General features: G+C 37.9%; 2 protein-coding genes across 5 annotated transcripts in view; one reads left to right on the plus strand and one right to left on the minus strand.

Annotated features, from left to right (window-relative positions):
• LOC306864196 (caskin-1-like) overlaps positions 1 to 11,251 on the minus strand; it is a 96,387-nt gene extending 85,136 nt beyond the window's left edge. For all 4 annotated transcript variants that reach the window (XM_079408001.1, XM_079407999.1, XM_079408000.1 and 1 more), the window contains exon 1: positions 11,059 to 11,251. In XM_079408001.1, the coding sequence (XP_079264127.1) occupies positions 11,059 to 11,152 (94 nt within the window). In that variant the 5' untranslated portion in view covers positions 11,153 to 11,251. The remainder of the gene's footprint in view (positions 1 to 11,058) is intronic.
• Positions 11,252 to 14,691: 3,440 nt separating this feature from the next.
• The window catches only part of LOC306869006 (cytokine receptor-like factor 3), a 28,635-nt gene continuing 25,754 nt past the window's right edge, over positions 14,692 to 17,572 (plus strand). Inside the window, exon 1 of the mRNA XM_079415533.1 lies at positions 14,692 to 14,796. The gene's annotated coding sequence lies outside the window, so the exon portion shown is untranslated. The remainder of the gene's footprint in view (positions 14,797 to 17,572) is intronic.

The raw sequence follows: 17,572 nt of genomic DNA on the forward strand, positions 1-17,572 counted from the left end.
ATATATATATATATATATATATATATATACACACATACACACACACACACATACATACAGGGGCGGACTGAGAATTCCATCATGAGAATATATCAGTGAAATGTTCTATGATTGGGTGTTAATATTTTGTTCAGTAATTGGTTAAAACCAATGCGGTTGTTTTGCAGTAGCCCCTCACTGCAGAACAAAGATCCAGGGGACGGGGTTGGATCTACATCTAGGGTGTGGAGATGGTAGGTTTAGGGGAGGGGACGGGTGGGCTTAGGGATCAGGGGATGGAGATGGGTAGGTTTAGGTATATGTAAGGTGGGAGGAGTTGGATCTAGGTTCAACCACACCCCCTGGATCTTGTGTTCTGCAGTGAGGACCATCTCGGCTCCATTTTGGGTGCACGAGCACCTCTGCCTCCCCGCTGCCAGCAAAACCGTCCGCGGCTTACTGCTTTCTCGCGACTGCCGCGTTCCCGTGTGAAAGGGCCTTTAATATTAATATATTATGCTTTCTCTCATAATAGAGAGAGTGTAATCGCAGCCTCTGCAGTTGAAAAATTGCGTTTTTTCATATTGCGATATTATCGCAAATGCAATTAATCATTCAGCCCTACTAACAATTGCTATTTGTAATGGCATAATACATAGTTTATTATAAATGATTCATCCATGCAGCATGTCACTTTTTAAAACAAAAAATATTTAATGAACTTCCCTTTGCAATGACATAACTTCTTTTGAGAAGCTGTTTCACTTAGATTTATGTCAAAATAGGGATGAAAAGACGATCGCAACTTCCGTTACATGCTGATATTAAATATATGAGACTAAAAGTCATCTTTGTTGAAAGCAAGTTAAATTATAGTTTCAACAAAAAATATAAAGTATAATTTTGTGCTGGAGGGATTTCTCTACCCACACATGACTGCAAGATGAAGGCATCTGTTTGAAATAGAGAGCAGAGAGATAGCAAGCGATGGATGGGCCTGACAGATCCCCAGGACAAGGCATCTGTTATCCAGAGCTGCTTCTGACTGACGCCGCAGTCTGGAGGAATGTATGCCCAGCTCCATGCAGTACATATCAAACATTACCAGTGTCACAGAGCTGAACGAGACACAAATATATGAGAATCTGCATATCAGACAGCCACATGAGCGATGGGCAACTTTTATCTTCATCCTGGGCATCCCAAAACTAGCGCTCTCAGCCCCTAATCTCTGCCAGGACCACTCTCTCAGTGTGGCACCTGTAAACCCTGGCACCATCTGCCTGCTCTCTGCAGTCCTGTTGGGCACCATTAGCACACACACACACAGGAGAAGCAGCCTGATCTTTGAACCAATCTCATTAGGGCGCCGAACAGCCCACTGGTCCAGTAGGGTAGTGCTAGGATTGCTGGGAAACAGCCTCAACCTGCAGAGCCTGATGAGATTTGAGATAACATACAGTCACTGGGTCAGTCGTCATGAAATTAATCCTCATTAATAACCGGTTGAAGATTATAATACATGGTGTGGAAATCCACAATCATGATAAACCCTTTTCTCAATGGACAACTCTGACATACTGTACAATGATGCAAAGTAAATATGACACACGGGTTAAAATAGTAGAGCTTACAACCTACAACCTATTTCACTTTACTAACAATATAGTGGTTATCAACGCATTACATTCAGGAATGATCATTTGCCTTTTGGATTAAAGATCGTTCATGCCAAGGAAGTTTATTTTAGTATTATTTATAAACAATTATAGTTTCAATAATATTTTTAATAAGCTTTTTATATTTTTTGTTTTCATTTTAATAATAGTTTTAATATAAGTATTAATATTATTGTTTTAATTTGTATATATTTCCAGTTAGTAATATTAGCAATTTTTAAACTTAAAATTCTCATTTATTATAAGATGTCCATCTACTATTTATACTTTAATAATTAACAAAATTGTTTTAATAGTATAATTTTATGCTAATTACCCTACACCAAAGGCAATTACTATAACGATAAAGTTAATTATCGTTCTAATTCTTTGAGTGTAACTCTTGACCAATTTGCTGTACTTAGCATTACATGAAACAATAAAAAATATGACATAACAGACAATAAAATAGCATAGCACTGCATCTTCGATTAAAAGCTATGGCAAACAAATAAGACTTCATAAGAGTCTACAAAAACTGCAGTGTATGCTTATAATAAACATAACGCAAGATAATATAGTTATTGTTAGATAATAAATACAGTACCATGAATAAAATGTACCACTATGGTTTGGCAAAACCAAGTATTATAAGCCACAATGTAACCACATACAGTACGGAAACATGCATTTTTACATAATAAGATGTATAAACGCAATCATAATGGATAAATCTGTGGGAAAATCAGCAATGATTCCACAGAAAACACAAAGCTCTGTTTTATGACTAGCAGAGGGTCAGCGGTGCATTTCATCAGGGTCAGTATTGAAGCGAGCCGATGGAGCTCTCAGTGCTAATTCTTATTGCCAATTCTTTTAAAGCACTCCTAAGAACCAACCTGACAGGAGATTTTGTCTCAAAGGGGAGTTCACTGTAACAGTGATTTGCAAAGTGTCCTGACAGCATTTCTGGTGACATAAGCAACAATGAAATTTATGCAAATGAGCAGTGGCTGTGTGGCACAATAAATACGGTGATTATAATAGCTGTGCCGATACAGTTAAGATACTGTATCATGGAGTATTAATGCCTACTACAAACCAATATGGATCTAAACCTTTTTACCATAAAGTTCAATTAGATTCATTATTACAGTAAAGCTTTTCCTAAAGTCTGTGCATGGTGAGTTAAGACAAAAAAAAATGGAAAATTTGACTATTTCAAAAATATTCATTGCCTTTTGAAGCCATGTGGACTCCTCGAATGGAAAAGCTTGGGAAAATGTATTTTTATCCCCTCTTCTTGATAGTGATGTGATACATGACATCATCAGGAATCCATTAGAAAATGCATTATCACTACAATAGAATAGGCAAAGAAAACAGTTCAGAGTTGAAACCTTTGCCATGCGCATGACTAATTTAACACAAAGTGCAAGTTATGATTTATTAAAAACAGGCCTGAGTGGAGAGAATTAATTCACAGACTAGATTGGATTGAAATAACTTGGAGCTACACTGGGAGGAAGATTAATGTCACGAGGGGGAGAAATGTCCATTTCCTCAACAGACTGGGTCCGTGGCTGAGATAAATGCCTGACTGATCTGAAGAGCGGCAAGTGGTTTATTTAAGAGAAAAAAAAATTATAAAAATTAAACGATCTTACAGTTGGGAGCTAGGAAAGCAGGGACGACACTCTTAGAAAATGTGTGGGAAGCTTCTTTGACAGCATGTCTGAAATTCTGTCAGAAAAATATTATGTTCCCTGAACAGTCCCACCTGTTCTGAACCTTCACAGCATAACTTAATATTTGGTGCTTCTCCTGTAATGCAATATGGCAAACCCATCTTTACTATTTTTTCTTTTGCACAGCGGATGCACAGTGAATTTAGGCATCACCCCATCATACGGTGAATATATATAAGGTTTTAAAAGAAGTGTCTTATTTAATAGTACTGCAGTTTAAAATAATTCTTCTATTTGACTATATATGATATGGTACCAATTTATTATGCATCCCTCCATAGCGCAAACGTCCTCCCCATTTGTAATAGCTGCTACATGCCTGTGAGCACATATCCAGCCAGATCTCCTCATGCACACTCCAGACAGGAACTTTAATCATGCCTGAGTCCGTAAGGATCAGATGGATTCAGGTTTGCTGATATGTGATCTGTTCATCTGTTGTAGCCTGGCAGATATGGCCTCCAGACAAACATCTGCACTCTTTCTCAGCAGGCAGCCACAATTCTCCTCACAGCTGCCTGTCAGTCGGCTCACTCCAGTCCAACATCTGGATGTGAAGATCCTCAATATCAATCAGGATTCTTTATTTTCAGTAACATCGGATTTACTGAGTCACTCCTTCTTAGTCAGTCGCTCATTAAATCTGTTTATTTGCAGTGAGTATTATGATGAATGACTGCTTCATTAGAAATGTATACTACTAAGAAGGTTTAGCAAAAATTTTGTTTCTGAGGTAACTGAATGGAATATATTTCAGAGTGAATCAAGATAATTTATGAGGAAAAATAGGAAGTTACTTGATTATCCATTAAAAATTGACTGGATTGTTTAAAAAGTGTTGCTATAGTGCATTTACAGCGCTGCTCACTAATATTGGCACCCTTGGTAAATATGAGCAAAGGTGGCTGTGAAAATAAATCTGCACTGTTTATACTTTTGATCTTTCATTCAAAACATTTACAAAATTCTAACATTTCATTGAAGTAAAACAACTGAAAGTGGGGGAGAAACTCACATTATGAAATAAATGTTTTTCTCTAGTTCATGTTAGCCACAGTTATTGGCACCCAATTATTGCAACGCCCTTTTCCCTACATAACAGCTCTGAGTTTTCTCCTATAATGCCTGATGAGTTTGGAGAACACCTGACAAGAGATCAGAGACCATTCCTTCATCCTGAATCACTCCAGATTCTTCAGATTCACAGCTCCATGACGGTGCTTCTTCTCTTCAGTTCACCTCACTCATTTTCTACAGGGTTCAGGTCAGGGAACTGAGACAGCCATGGCCATTTTATGCTCAGTGATACATTTTTGTGTTGATTTTTATGTTTGTTTTGGATCATTGTCTTGATTTCTTGATTTAAGATTTCTTACAGAGGCAGTCAGGTTTAGATTTTTTATCGGTTGCTATTTGATAGAATCCATGATGCCGTGTGTCTAAACAAGATGTCCAGGACCTCCAGCAGAAAAACAGGCACCCAAAACATTATAGATCCAGTAGTATATTTAAACGTGGACATGGGATACTTTTTATCCCTGTTTGCACCAAACCCTTCTGGTGGGTTTGCTGACAAAAAGCTATTTTTTCAGTTTCATCTGACCATAGAAGCCAGTCCTATTTGAAGTTCCAGTCGCGTCTGACAACTGAATATGCCAGAGATTGTTTTTGGGTGAGTTTTTTTTCTTGAAACCCAATTGAACAACATGGTGATGTAGGGGCTGATATATATTTTTTAGGATTTCTGACCCCAAGATTCAACTAATCTCTGCAATTATCCAGCTGTGGTCCTTGGAGAGTCTTTAGCCACTCAAACTCTCCTCCTCAGCGTGCATTAGGACGATATAGACACACGTCCTCTTCCAGGCAGATCTGTAACATCTTTAGTTGATTGGAAATTCTTAATTATTGCCCTGATTTTCAATGCTTTAACTCTTTTCTTACAGCCTCTTTCTATTTTGTGAAGCTCAACAATCTTGTTCTATACATCAGAACTATATGGATGATTAAGGGAATTTGGCCTTTGTGTTCATCATATTTATAATCCTGTGGAACAGGAGGTCATGGCTGGACAATTTCATGTTCATAATCACCCTTGTGTGTTAAAAAAAAATGTAAATATGAATAGAAATAAACTTCAGAGATATTTTACTCAAAACAATTTCTAGAGGTGCCAATAATGGTCGCCAACATGCATTGGAGAAAAACATTTCTTTCACAATGTGAGTTTCCCCCCATTTTCAATTGTTTTACTTCAATGAACGTTTAGAATTTTGTGGATTTTTTGAATGAAAGACCAAAAGGATAAATGATGCAGATTTATTTTTACAACCACCTTTGCTCATATTTACCAAGGGCGCCAATATTAGCGAGCAGTACTGTAAAATCTCAAAATTCAGTTTCAATTATTAATTCAGGTTCGATTTTCAGGTGATGTTCTTTAGCACTGCAGCAAATAAGAAATGACAAAACACACAGTCCACTAGCCTCTTTCTCTCTGTCCACCCACCTCCACTATACCCACGACTTCATTGTGTGAGGTTACATAACAGCTGTCAGCCTTCAGCCCCTGTTTCTCTTCACACCTCTCATTGTTGTTCACAATAGCACAAGGTTTTATAGACTTTTAAACTGTACGAGGGCGTTTTTCGACCTTTCAGACTATCAATTTGCTGATTTTGTTATCTATGAATACTACGGGTTTATCATCAATTATACACTTAAGGCTATTATAACGAAACGTAAACAGATTTAATATGCACCGTGCTGGGGAGTCTGATCAAAGTGATCGTGATAAGCACATTTATACATACCAGACTAGTTCAATAGCATGCTGGGAGGAATCAGCAACAGTTAATGTGCTTAAGAATTCTCTCGCCCCCTCTACCTTCAGGATTATGTGGGTCAGGTCCTCAGATTAAGGTCACGTGCTGTAAACGCTCCAGGGGACCAAGGCAAAAACAGGACAATGGGTGGCTGACATTCTCTCAGAGAACTATTGTTGTATTACACATACTGATACAGATAACTGAAACCTGATAAATACAGATAACTGAAACCTGATAAATGATACCTATTATTTTTTTAACTAGTACAACTTTTTAAATTTGGTGTGGCAGAACTATGCTAACATTAACATTAGTTAATACAATGGTTAATGCATCATGAAATAGCAAATAATAATAAAGCTATAAATGTACAATCCTTTTAAAGTGTTTATTAATGCTGTTTAATGTTCATTTCAACAAAGTAATGCAGTAGTATCTTTTAGTATCTAATTTGAAGTAATATCATAACATTGATGCATTATGAAAGAACGTGAATTAACAATGAACAACAGTAAGTTAACATTAACCTAGTCGAATAAATGCTGTAAAAATGTTGTTTATCGTTAGTTTATGATATGAAATGCATTAAATAATGTTAACAAATTGAGCCTCACTGTAAAATGTTAGAAAGAAAATATTTAACATACTAATTTCCAGTTATTAGCCTACTAAAATTAACACTGATGATTTACTTTTTAAAACATCACAGCAATTAATATTCAATTATATTATTAAAGAATAACAGAACAAAAATCCACATGTCCTTCAGAGATGTTATTAGAATGTTTTTTTTTTGGTGATTGTCAAATGCCGCTTCAACTCAAAAGCAACTAAATGTGTCTATTTCACAACTCCATATAGTATTATAAAATAAATTACCTATTACTTAGACGATTACTTTCTATATCTAATCCAGTGCATGAACTTCATTATATGGTTTGAATACAAGCAAATTAGGACATTTTATAATGTCATTCATTGTCTTTAATTTAACTTTTGATGCCATATGGCTTAGTTTCTGATCCAATGTCAAAAATCTTCGATACAAACACAACTTTCACACTTAACCAGTTATTCAATATATACAATATTCTGTAATGACAATTGTTTTTACATTGTTTAATATTTAAATTACGATTTCATTTCATTACTATGTTTCGTTTAAGTGTGAAAAGAGAAAACATCCTGGGGGATCACTGCAAGTTAATATTTTGATGCTTTGAGTACTTTCTAAACTCTAATTTTGTTATATAATCTTTGGATAGATCATGTCGTGTCATGTCAACCACCCACATTCCATTTACACTTGTACTGGACGGTCACACAGATGTCAGATATCTCCATGGATACCCACTACAGAGGATTTCCAGCCACCTGACAAACCCGTTGAGCTCTGAGCTTATAAATATGCAGGGAAAAAAACATCCTCCAACCACATCCTACCAATTTCAACAGAATCATTACTTCGGTGAGTTGAGAGTCATCCATCAATCTAGCACTTCACCCCTACAGCATTCATTTTCTCACCAGATTTATTTCACTCCACAATGCCAGAATCAAGCCGGCAGAAGAAAGCAGAGTGAGCAAGTCCTACAACGATCTGAGTTTTTTCTCCTTAGGGACCTCATATGTTTCGACTGCTAAAATAGCTCGGCTCTAATTGCTGCTGGGGTATATGAACAGGTTGTAGAAGTGGAGAACGGATAACCCATCCCGTCATGTCTTCATCAGTATGTTGAGTCATGCTCTGCAATGTTCCACTTGCTTCATTCTAATGAAACTAATCAGCAATTTACTGCAATAAGAAATACTGTATTCCAGATGTTCTTTCTGTTGGCTTCTGCAGCGAATGCTTATGGAAAAGGTGGAGAATGTGCTGAATACGTGGAAAAATGCTGTTGCAGATATCGTCTGGAAACACTCTTTCCAATTCACCCTCCCTCTGGGCTCATATACACAATTACACCTCCGTATGCAGACCACGGTACAGCAGATAAATGGACAGAAAAACAGGTTCACCCCCATTGAGAAACAAACGCCTCCATGTGAGACATCTGCACGAGAGTCCTGCTCACTGCTAAAATCCCCTAGAGGTGGCCAACCATCCAGTGAGACGTGAAAGTTTGGTTGTGTCAGGGTAACTGATGGCTTTCCACAGTCTTATTTCTGCTTCCCTTACTTTCCCTCCCAGCACTCCTTCCTCTTTTCTCTCTCTCTCTCTCTGCAACTCACTTAAAGCCATCTGCACTGTAATTCAATCATCACACGAAGCAGTGGAAGTAATGATTACTTGGATTAGCTACAGGGCTCCAAGCCACTGTCTTAATATTGACTGGCAGTGACTGCAAATATAAGCTCGGCCAGCAGCTTCGTTTCGCTTTTTGGGGGATGTTTTATTATGTTTTTTGAACTCCCATCATCATACTGCCAATATTTTACAAGATGCATGCATGCATGCAATTTTAAGATAGATAGATCATAACTTGCAATGTGGCAATAATGTGCATAAATACTGAGTACAGACGTATGCACTACCAGGTCACACATGGATATTAACATTTGACAACAGCATACAAATCTCACAATTAACAAACCATTTTAGATTTAAACATTTCTGAGCATTACAACCAAAAAACAACAACAAAATAAACCAGCAAATAGTATGCAACTGCATAATTTATTAATGCCACAATGCATGTTGGGAACCTAAGCACCAGGACACCAAACTATTAGAATTAATCTTTACGTGTGTTATTGAGAAATGGAAGATTACTGTAATGCATACACAGATAATAATTGTAGTTCTACAGCACAATGCTGCTACATTATTTTCTGCTCCTGTTCACTTTGAGGCCATTTAATTGTAATGAAATTAAATGCTGTACTAGTGTAAATGTACTAGCACCAGCCAGGAATATACTCTAAATTAATACTAAAATGTTTACAAATGTATAAAGGAACCACTGTCGTCTTTTGTCAATATTTCAATGTTTAAGAATCATTTGCATCTCCAGAGGTATTTTGGTATCTATCTACCAAAATGTTCTATCTACCAAAAAGCCAAAAGGTCAAAGGTCTTGCTACCAGCCACTTGGTTGTTCAAAGCTACAGTCAATATTATCTTGAATGAATAAGCTATGGTTTCATCATAATAGGATTTTTGTACAAAACAAAAGCAGGTACCGTATTTCAGTGAATTGACCAAACTTTGTTACAGAGCCCAGACAGCATCCAGCCCAACCAATCACTGTCAAGCAGGAGACTGCAGTTGCTGTGACTGGAACTAATTGGCTTCTGGGTAGCTTTGTGTTTCCAATACAGAGGTGGAGCTTTACATAAAAGCCAACCAACACTTTCACAAAGGCGTATCACTCTGTTTGAAGAAGCGGATTCATTGTTTTTGTGTGAAATGCATTAACTTGTCTGTAAAGCTCTCCTGCGTTTCATGAACGTGAGCTTAAAACAGATTTTCATAAAAGCAGCTCTCAAAATACCTATGTTCTTCATAATATAAGTGAAATGACTTACAATAGCAAACCATGACCTGAAACACCCGACTATAAAAGACACAGTCAGTGTTTTTCCCACAGAGCAGCCTCACACACATTCAGTGCCAAAAAGCTGTCATAGTTTATGGCATAAATATACGTGTTGCTTCGGTGGTACGAAGCCAAGTGATGAAGCTCACTGGCAGCTCGTTCTTCTCTCTCCTATTGTGAAAGTGCAGTGGTGTGGATGCACCTCATGCTCGTTCACCCCATCATTACAGGGGGCAGTGTTTAGCTGAGCAGGAGTGTGCTGTTGCCACACTGGAGAACAGGCAGAGGAGGGAAAGGAGATGAGTGCCGAGACAGAGCCTGGTGATCAGAGGAGCATCGTGACGACCATGGCTCTCTGCTTTGAGTCCCCAGGGTTTTTCTAATCCGAACAAGCTCGGCGAAGACAGGCATGTAAGACAAAGAAATCTCAGTCGAGCTGTTGTGTGGACGCTGTTGATAATGTCACAGATGTGGTGGAGGAGATAGAAAGCAGACCAGCACAATGCATTCTGAGATGCAGCCACCTCAGTTTGTGGTGTTCAAAGCAGAACATCAATAAGAAGCTCAATCTAGGTGGGCATGTTCACAGTTGCTTTTCAACTGAAAATATGAAACTGCCTCACTGGGGATTTCTTTTTTTTTTCTTCATTTCTCAACTACAAAAATATTTAATGTTTACCAGACAGCTGTGTCTAGAATTTTCTGCCTCTTGAAAGACATTAATCTCCAAAAGAAGCTCATTAATGTTCATATAACTCTCATGCACAAACAGCAATCATTAACATCCAAACGCCCCTTTTCGACAGTGAAAACATCACAATAACATGCACATTGCAAATCAAGAGAATAACTTAGGAGGAGGGGGGGCATTTATCATTGATAACTGTGAATTCAAGCAGAGGTGATGTTCATCAGGATCGGTTGTGTTCCATAATCACATGACAGTTGGGAACATCACAACATTGGGAATCCTCTCTCCTGCTGAAAAGCCTGCTGTAATGAATTTCCATACTGGTCTGGACCACCAAGACCAAGATGTGCACCAAGATGACTGACCTTGATGGTAAAGCTAGTTAAGAATCTTGATGAGGACATCAGCACCCAAAACACAACATATTATGGTATTTCCAAACAGCTTGGATGAAATCTAAACAGCTCATGCCATAATTAAAGGGTAGGGTAAGTGTTTGCCTTCTGGTCTGAAAGTAGATCCAACTACTCACGATCTCTCTTGCCTCTATCAGCCATAAAGAGATGGCAAGCAATAACGTAAATGCTTTTTTTTTTTAAATCAAGCAAAACCTACTTGCTTTCCCAGGTTTGGGCCTCTGCAGGAGCTTCTGCACCGTCATCAGGTCCTCAGTCTTCACCGCTTGCAGTAATTCCTGATCTTTCCCCATCGTTATTTATTTTACATCCAAAGCATCCTCTGAATGTGTGTGTAGTGTTGCCCGGAGAGCTCCTCTGCGGATCCTCCCTCTTGCGATGGAGCTGCAGGGCGCGATGATGAGGATGAGGATGAGGATGCACACTGGCGGAAGGATGCTGGAATACTATAGAGCTGGTGCAGCTGGATCCTGCGAACCACAGATGTTCGTATTCCGGTGTCTAGAAGGTAATTTAAGCACCACGGCGACAGACTTGCGATTAACGCATCGGTGATGGATCGGACCTTCAGTCTGCGTTGCGATGGCCAAAACTGAACAGTCTGTTCTAGAAAACCATCACCAGATTAACCAGCTTCAATCACGTTTTGGTGGCGTGAGCGGATCTGATGCGAAGCAAATTCAATGTTTCTTTAAATTCCCTAGATCGTTTTTTCCTGGGATCCGTCAGGCTGTGCTAGAGACGTATCAGTCGGCGGTGCCATCGCTCCGTAGTCCTCGCACCGTTATCTGTGCTGCGATGGGTCTACACAAGGAGCGTGCAATGTGCATTTCCCCAGCCTCGGATTGGGCTGACATTGCTGTGGTAAATGGCTCCGCTTCATCCAGAGGGCGGTCCCAAAGCGTAGGAACACCCCTCTATTCCAGTGCTGACAGCCACATGCGTTTATGTATCATAATACATGCAGATGAAAACTGCCTTGTCCTGTAGCTGGCACAAGAAACTTTGTAACGATCTTGTTTTGTACATTACACCGACGTGCCAAAAGTGGATTGCACCAGGACAATAACGTAACTCATCTGAGCACTTGAGCACTATATGGAAACCCGTTTAACTTTAGTCCTTGAAACGAACTAGGCTATATGTAGTTTTATGCTACAAGTAATTTTATTAATTGGTAAATAATCCAAACATCTCTGTTGGATTAAGTAGTAGGCTATCTGAGTTATGAGTAATTTAGTTAATAATAAAATATTAAAATGTATGTGTCACTATTGGACTAATCACTTGATTAATGTAATAAAACAAACAAACAAACAAAAAACTACTAGTACCATACAATACTAGCTAGTCTAAATTCATTTTGCCAATTTATCTCCATGGATGTTGGAAAGTAAATGTCCAAGAGCAAGATTAAACATTTCAGACCGGCACTGTCTAGGATGCTATTCATGGCATTTTCCTTGGTTCTGCTTTTCTTAGAAGTTAAAAAGTACATAAAATAACACTTGTTTTTCTTACCTCTCAAATCCAGCAAATGCTGTCAGTTCTTCAATTTGAAGGAGCCCGAAGATTACAAAGTAGGGTACAAAAAGTGCTTGACTGCATGAAGCCTACAAAACAAAACTGTTCCCTAAATGCCTGGTCTGAGTTATTGTCTTCACTACATGGGGTTTCTTTCAGAGTCTCATATCCAAGTCAAAGCACAATGACCCTCTTTCAGAGCAGAATCTAGTCATGACTGTCATGTTGTATTCACATACTTACAAAATGTACCATCTCAGAATTTTTTTTTTATTATTTATTTTATTTACTAATTTGAAAGATATTTCTCAAAATATCTTCTTTTTTGTTCCGCAAAAGTCATATAGGTGATGTGTGAGAGAGTAAATGTTGACTGTGTAAAAACACTGAGGGAAAACTTTACAAGTCCATAATGTTTCATCTTCAAAAGTGATCTGAATCAATCTAATTAATAATAGTAATATCTAAACCCAGAATGTTCTGGAGCGCACTGGTTTAGTTATCAATTAGCAACAATACAAGATATGAAACATTTGCATAAACATTTAAAAGATTTCAAATGATGACATACTAATGGCATGAAAGGCCATTCCTTTGCACGTGTGTTTTAACTTTTTTTTTAAACTTTCATTGATTTGCCCTAATCATTACCATCGTTAATACCTGCACATCCTTCATCCAGACATTACTGACCCTGTGCAACATCTGTTGTACAACATCTGACTGTGATCCAGCGCCATCCAGTGTTACATAATAGAAAATCAGTTCTATGATGCCATAATCACACTTGTAGACCTCTAGTGTTACCTGAGAACATTACAATTCAGCAGAGACAATGCAGTGAATGGGTGGAGACGGGCCTCTTGTGGCTACCACCCTTTCTAAAGACACTGCATTCAACTCCAATGAAACGTGAGAATATCATATTTCATGTGGTCTCACCATTTTCTGACAGTTTTGAAAGCAGGAAGACATTTTTTTTAGCAAAATTTTATATAAAATTAAATAAATCCTAATGCGCTTAATTCCTATAATCCTATTGTGCAATAAATATTCTAATACATAATAAATAGTTAAACTAAATATGTTTTCTCACAGCCAGCTTTGCAAGAGGAAATATTTAGGAGTCATATCCCAGCATCAAGCACCTTTAGTCGTGCAGGCTGTAAGTGAATTGCACAGGAGTGATATTTTACATTTGCCTAAAGAATAAATGATGTTCATGTCACTTCATAGCATATTTGTTACTTCATATTTGGCTTGCTGTACGCACGGCTCAAGGATGAGACTGAACTCAAGCTCCAATTTACTTCCTATGAGACTACTAAATGGATGAAGATAGCTGCTGTATATAGAGCAGAACATCTTAAATGAGTGAGGATGGAGATGGGGAGGAGGAGACATGCCAGAAGGACTGTTGCTAAAGTGAGGCAAGCAGCAGCTTAGATCTAAATGTTGATTAGAAGATTAGACAAGCAGCTCCTGAACCCTGTAAGAATTTAATTTAGAGGCAAAACACTGTAATAAAAGGGCTTTGTATTTATGCATGTACTTTGGCATTGCAGAGCTATTTCAAGCTTTAAAATTTCATATCATAACATACCATGCATTTAATGAGTCTTCACAAAATAACACAGTATGGGTATAACTGGCTTTCATTGCCCACACAAAGCAGCTACCAAACCTCTGGTGCTACAAAACTGTTCAACAGTGAACATATTTAACACCAGCACAGTAAACGCATAACCTGACTGTAGCCAACCAGCTTTACTCTAACATTAAACAGCCGCTGAAAACCCCACATGAATGATTAATAATTATATAGTCACTCTTTTCATGTCAGCAATATAATTTATCACAAGATTCCAAATCTTATTATTCAATATTATTTTTAAAATGTAGTTTTGTGTACGAAACTCTAGCTGGTAGCCTATATTTTGCATAAGAAATAAGAAAATAACTAGGCATTATCTAAACAAACAGTCTTCTCTCATATTTACAGTAAGTTTTGTATCACGCATTGTGACAACGTTGGTTGTAAATGTTCGTTCTGAAAGTCTTGGGATTTGATACTGTTCACAATAAATAAACATCTGTGTAAGTAACAGCTCTTGTTTTGCGAGTAACACAAAGTTACCGTCACTTGTTGTTTGACGCCATGGATCTCTAGACTCACGCCCTCGTGCGCTTCGGGATTTTAACAAAAGATAGGGCGGGGTTAAGTGAGGTTCGATCATCTGATTGGCTAGAACTGACAGCAGACAGGAGGAAAACACAGCAAAGCGGCTTCTGATTGGATGACAGGTTTGTATCAAAGTGAAAATATGTGCCTCGAGCTCTTTACTGTTGCCAGGGCGTCAATGGCGGAGCTCCGCAGGAGAAGTTAATATGACACAAGACAGGATCGCATAAGGTAACACTTGATAATAGCTCATGTTTTTGTTACAGTTTATTTTTCAGTGCTAAGTTAGAGATGCTGTGTTTTCTTGAGCAGGTTTATGGGTGAAGAGCTTACTGTAAAACTCTGATGAGTTAAAGTGATGAGTGTTGGTGTGGCGATCCTCATAGAAGAGCCCCACGAACGAGTTTGAAAATACTTCCTAAACGTTTATATATTGATATTTAATATTTAAATATTTGCACTGCTCTTCTCTCATCTGCCTTTCATTTCTACTGTTTTGGACATGTATAAACATGTTGAGTGTGCACGATGCATCAGTATGGCCCATAGAGAGTTACTGCACTTTACAGAACTGCTCTGTTATGCTTGGATTGGACCAAAAGAGGAATACATGTTTTTTATGTAAGAGCATTACTGTAAAGCTGATGGGGAGCAGAATGCAAAATACCTCTGATAGTTTATAAAAACTTTTGTTTTTTGAAATGCATCTTATGTATTTCATCTTAATAGAAGGGCCCTTTAAACCATGGCCCTTATCAGTGAACGGTCACAGATTGTGAAGTAGGACACATGATCCTCAGATCAGAGACATTTCACACTGGAATTCCCAACATTGTCTTTTGCCTTTGAATCTAGGTCATCCGTGTCCCTCTGACAGTTAGCCAGTCCTCTGCTGTTCTCCCTGATGGATTCACTTGTGGGAAAGGATTCTGGAAGAGCAATAGATAATGTAATTGCTCATCTTAATGCTCTTTGCCTAGATTACAAACCCCAGTCTGGATGAGATCCCTGCTGCTAAATCAGAGGATTAGACTGTAATTTTGGAGAACCCTTCCCTTTGCCTTGATCATTAAATGTCAAAATTTTATAAATATGCCCCTGTTGCAACTCATAACATTATTTAGGCACTGATCATAAGGTAGATGATTGTGGAAATTCACAGGCTTGTTGGTGCAGGTCACATTTTGTTATTTAGGTTTCTCTCTCACAGTTGTATAGATGAAAGGGTGGTTTTGAGAATTAAGCACAGGTTCATTCTCTGCTCTGTGCACTAAGGTCAGCATCTTTGTGTTAAACAAAGGTAAACTGAATAGCTTGCTGCCAATCCACCTGTCCGGTATTTGTGTTCACTTACACGCATAAACAAATAGGCAGCTGTTCTCTCCTGCACAATGACACCAGTGTTACACAGGCACTCTTGTACAGAAACTGAGTTGAAGTTTTAGTTCAGGGTAGTGTCTATGAGTAGGTTCAGTCATGCTTGTGAATTTAAGCCACATGGGCATATGTAAGGAAAGTGTTGCTTTCACTTCATCGTCAACGGAAGTGGTTTCATTGTAGCGTGCTAGCCTTAAACAGATCCACTGATCAGTTAAGACGTGAGAGCTGTTTATTAACATAATACTTTTTAAAGCAAATATGTTTTTGCTTCAAGATCCAGATTTGACATCAAGTGGTGACCCAATATAGTAGATTTATATTTTGTACAAGAATAAACAAAAATGTTAACTTATTCAAATTAGAGTGAAGCCGTGAGCTGCAAAATTATTAGCTGAGTTTGCTAAATCAGAAAATTAACCTCTTAAATGCAAAAACAACAGGAGAAATGTGATTTACCAGTCTAAAGGCCTATTTGGACCAAGAATAATAACTATAGCCTAACAAATTATATATATATTAGCATCCACACCAAAGCATAACACATTGTGTTTATTATAAGCATGTGCTGCAGTTATGACGTCTGCTCAAGCTTCTGATTCAATAGGTGGAAAAATCGTTCAAAAAATGTTTAAAAAATATTGATCATTCACTCTCAGAAAAAATGGTACAAAAGCTGTCACTAGGGCAGTACCTTTTCAAAAGGTACACTTTTGTTGTAATATGTGCACTTTAGGTGTTAATATGTACCTTTAAGTTGCCAGCATCAACCCTTTAGGTACAAACGTGTACCTTTTGAAAAAATACTGCCCCAGTGACAGCTTTTGTACTTTTTTTTTTTTTTTTTTGAAAGTGTATGTTTTATCATTATAGTTTATCGTTATAGTTGTGGTTAGTTATCATCCTTGGTGTGACAGAGCAAACACTAGGTAAAATATATTTTAAGAATTATGAGCCATATTCGCAAGTGACGGATATATTCTTTGCCAAAATACCGTAAAGTTTGTTTGGACACATAGCAGGCTATATTTTAAATATTATTTTAAAAGTATGTATGTTTATTTGCATTTGAATATTGACTTTTAGCATTGGTTTTGTTCGCTGTTGTTCTAGACCCTATCAGAATAGATCTGTGTATCATTTTTGTGTTGTTTACACATTTGTTATCTAAACCTGAACTAGCACAAACACAGCAGTTTGTCGAGTGTCACACAGATTGATGTCATCCTATCAAAAACCGTGGCTCACACTGTTGTGCTGCTCTTTGACTCACTGCACACACATCTCATCAGGTTTTATGATTTATTTCCATGACTCCTATGATTTTGCACTGCTGTGACAGTTGACATGGTTGTGGTTTCTCAAGGTTATAGTGTCTGAGCCTTTTAGTCATAACTATACACGACTGCATCATCCTCTTCTACAGATAAGGCTGTGAACGCGTTGTTATGATTCAAAACAAGCTTCCTCACATCCACATGACATGGAAACGATGGCCTGATGGTTTCATAAAGTTGCTGTTAGATTTTAAATGAGCATGTAGAACAGCCTCTATTTTTCGGCCTGTGTGGAATTTCATGCGCCTGTAGTTATTATTTTAGCTTTGTTAGCGTGACATTTTCCAAAATGG

The sequence above is a fragment of the Barbus barbus genome (assembly GCF_936440315.1).
Source record: "Barbus barbus genome assembly, chromosome: 4".
NCBI lineage: Eukaryota > Metazoa > Chordata > Actinopteri > Cypriniformes > Cyprinidae > Barbus > Barbus barbus.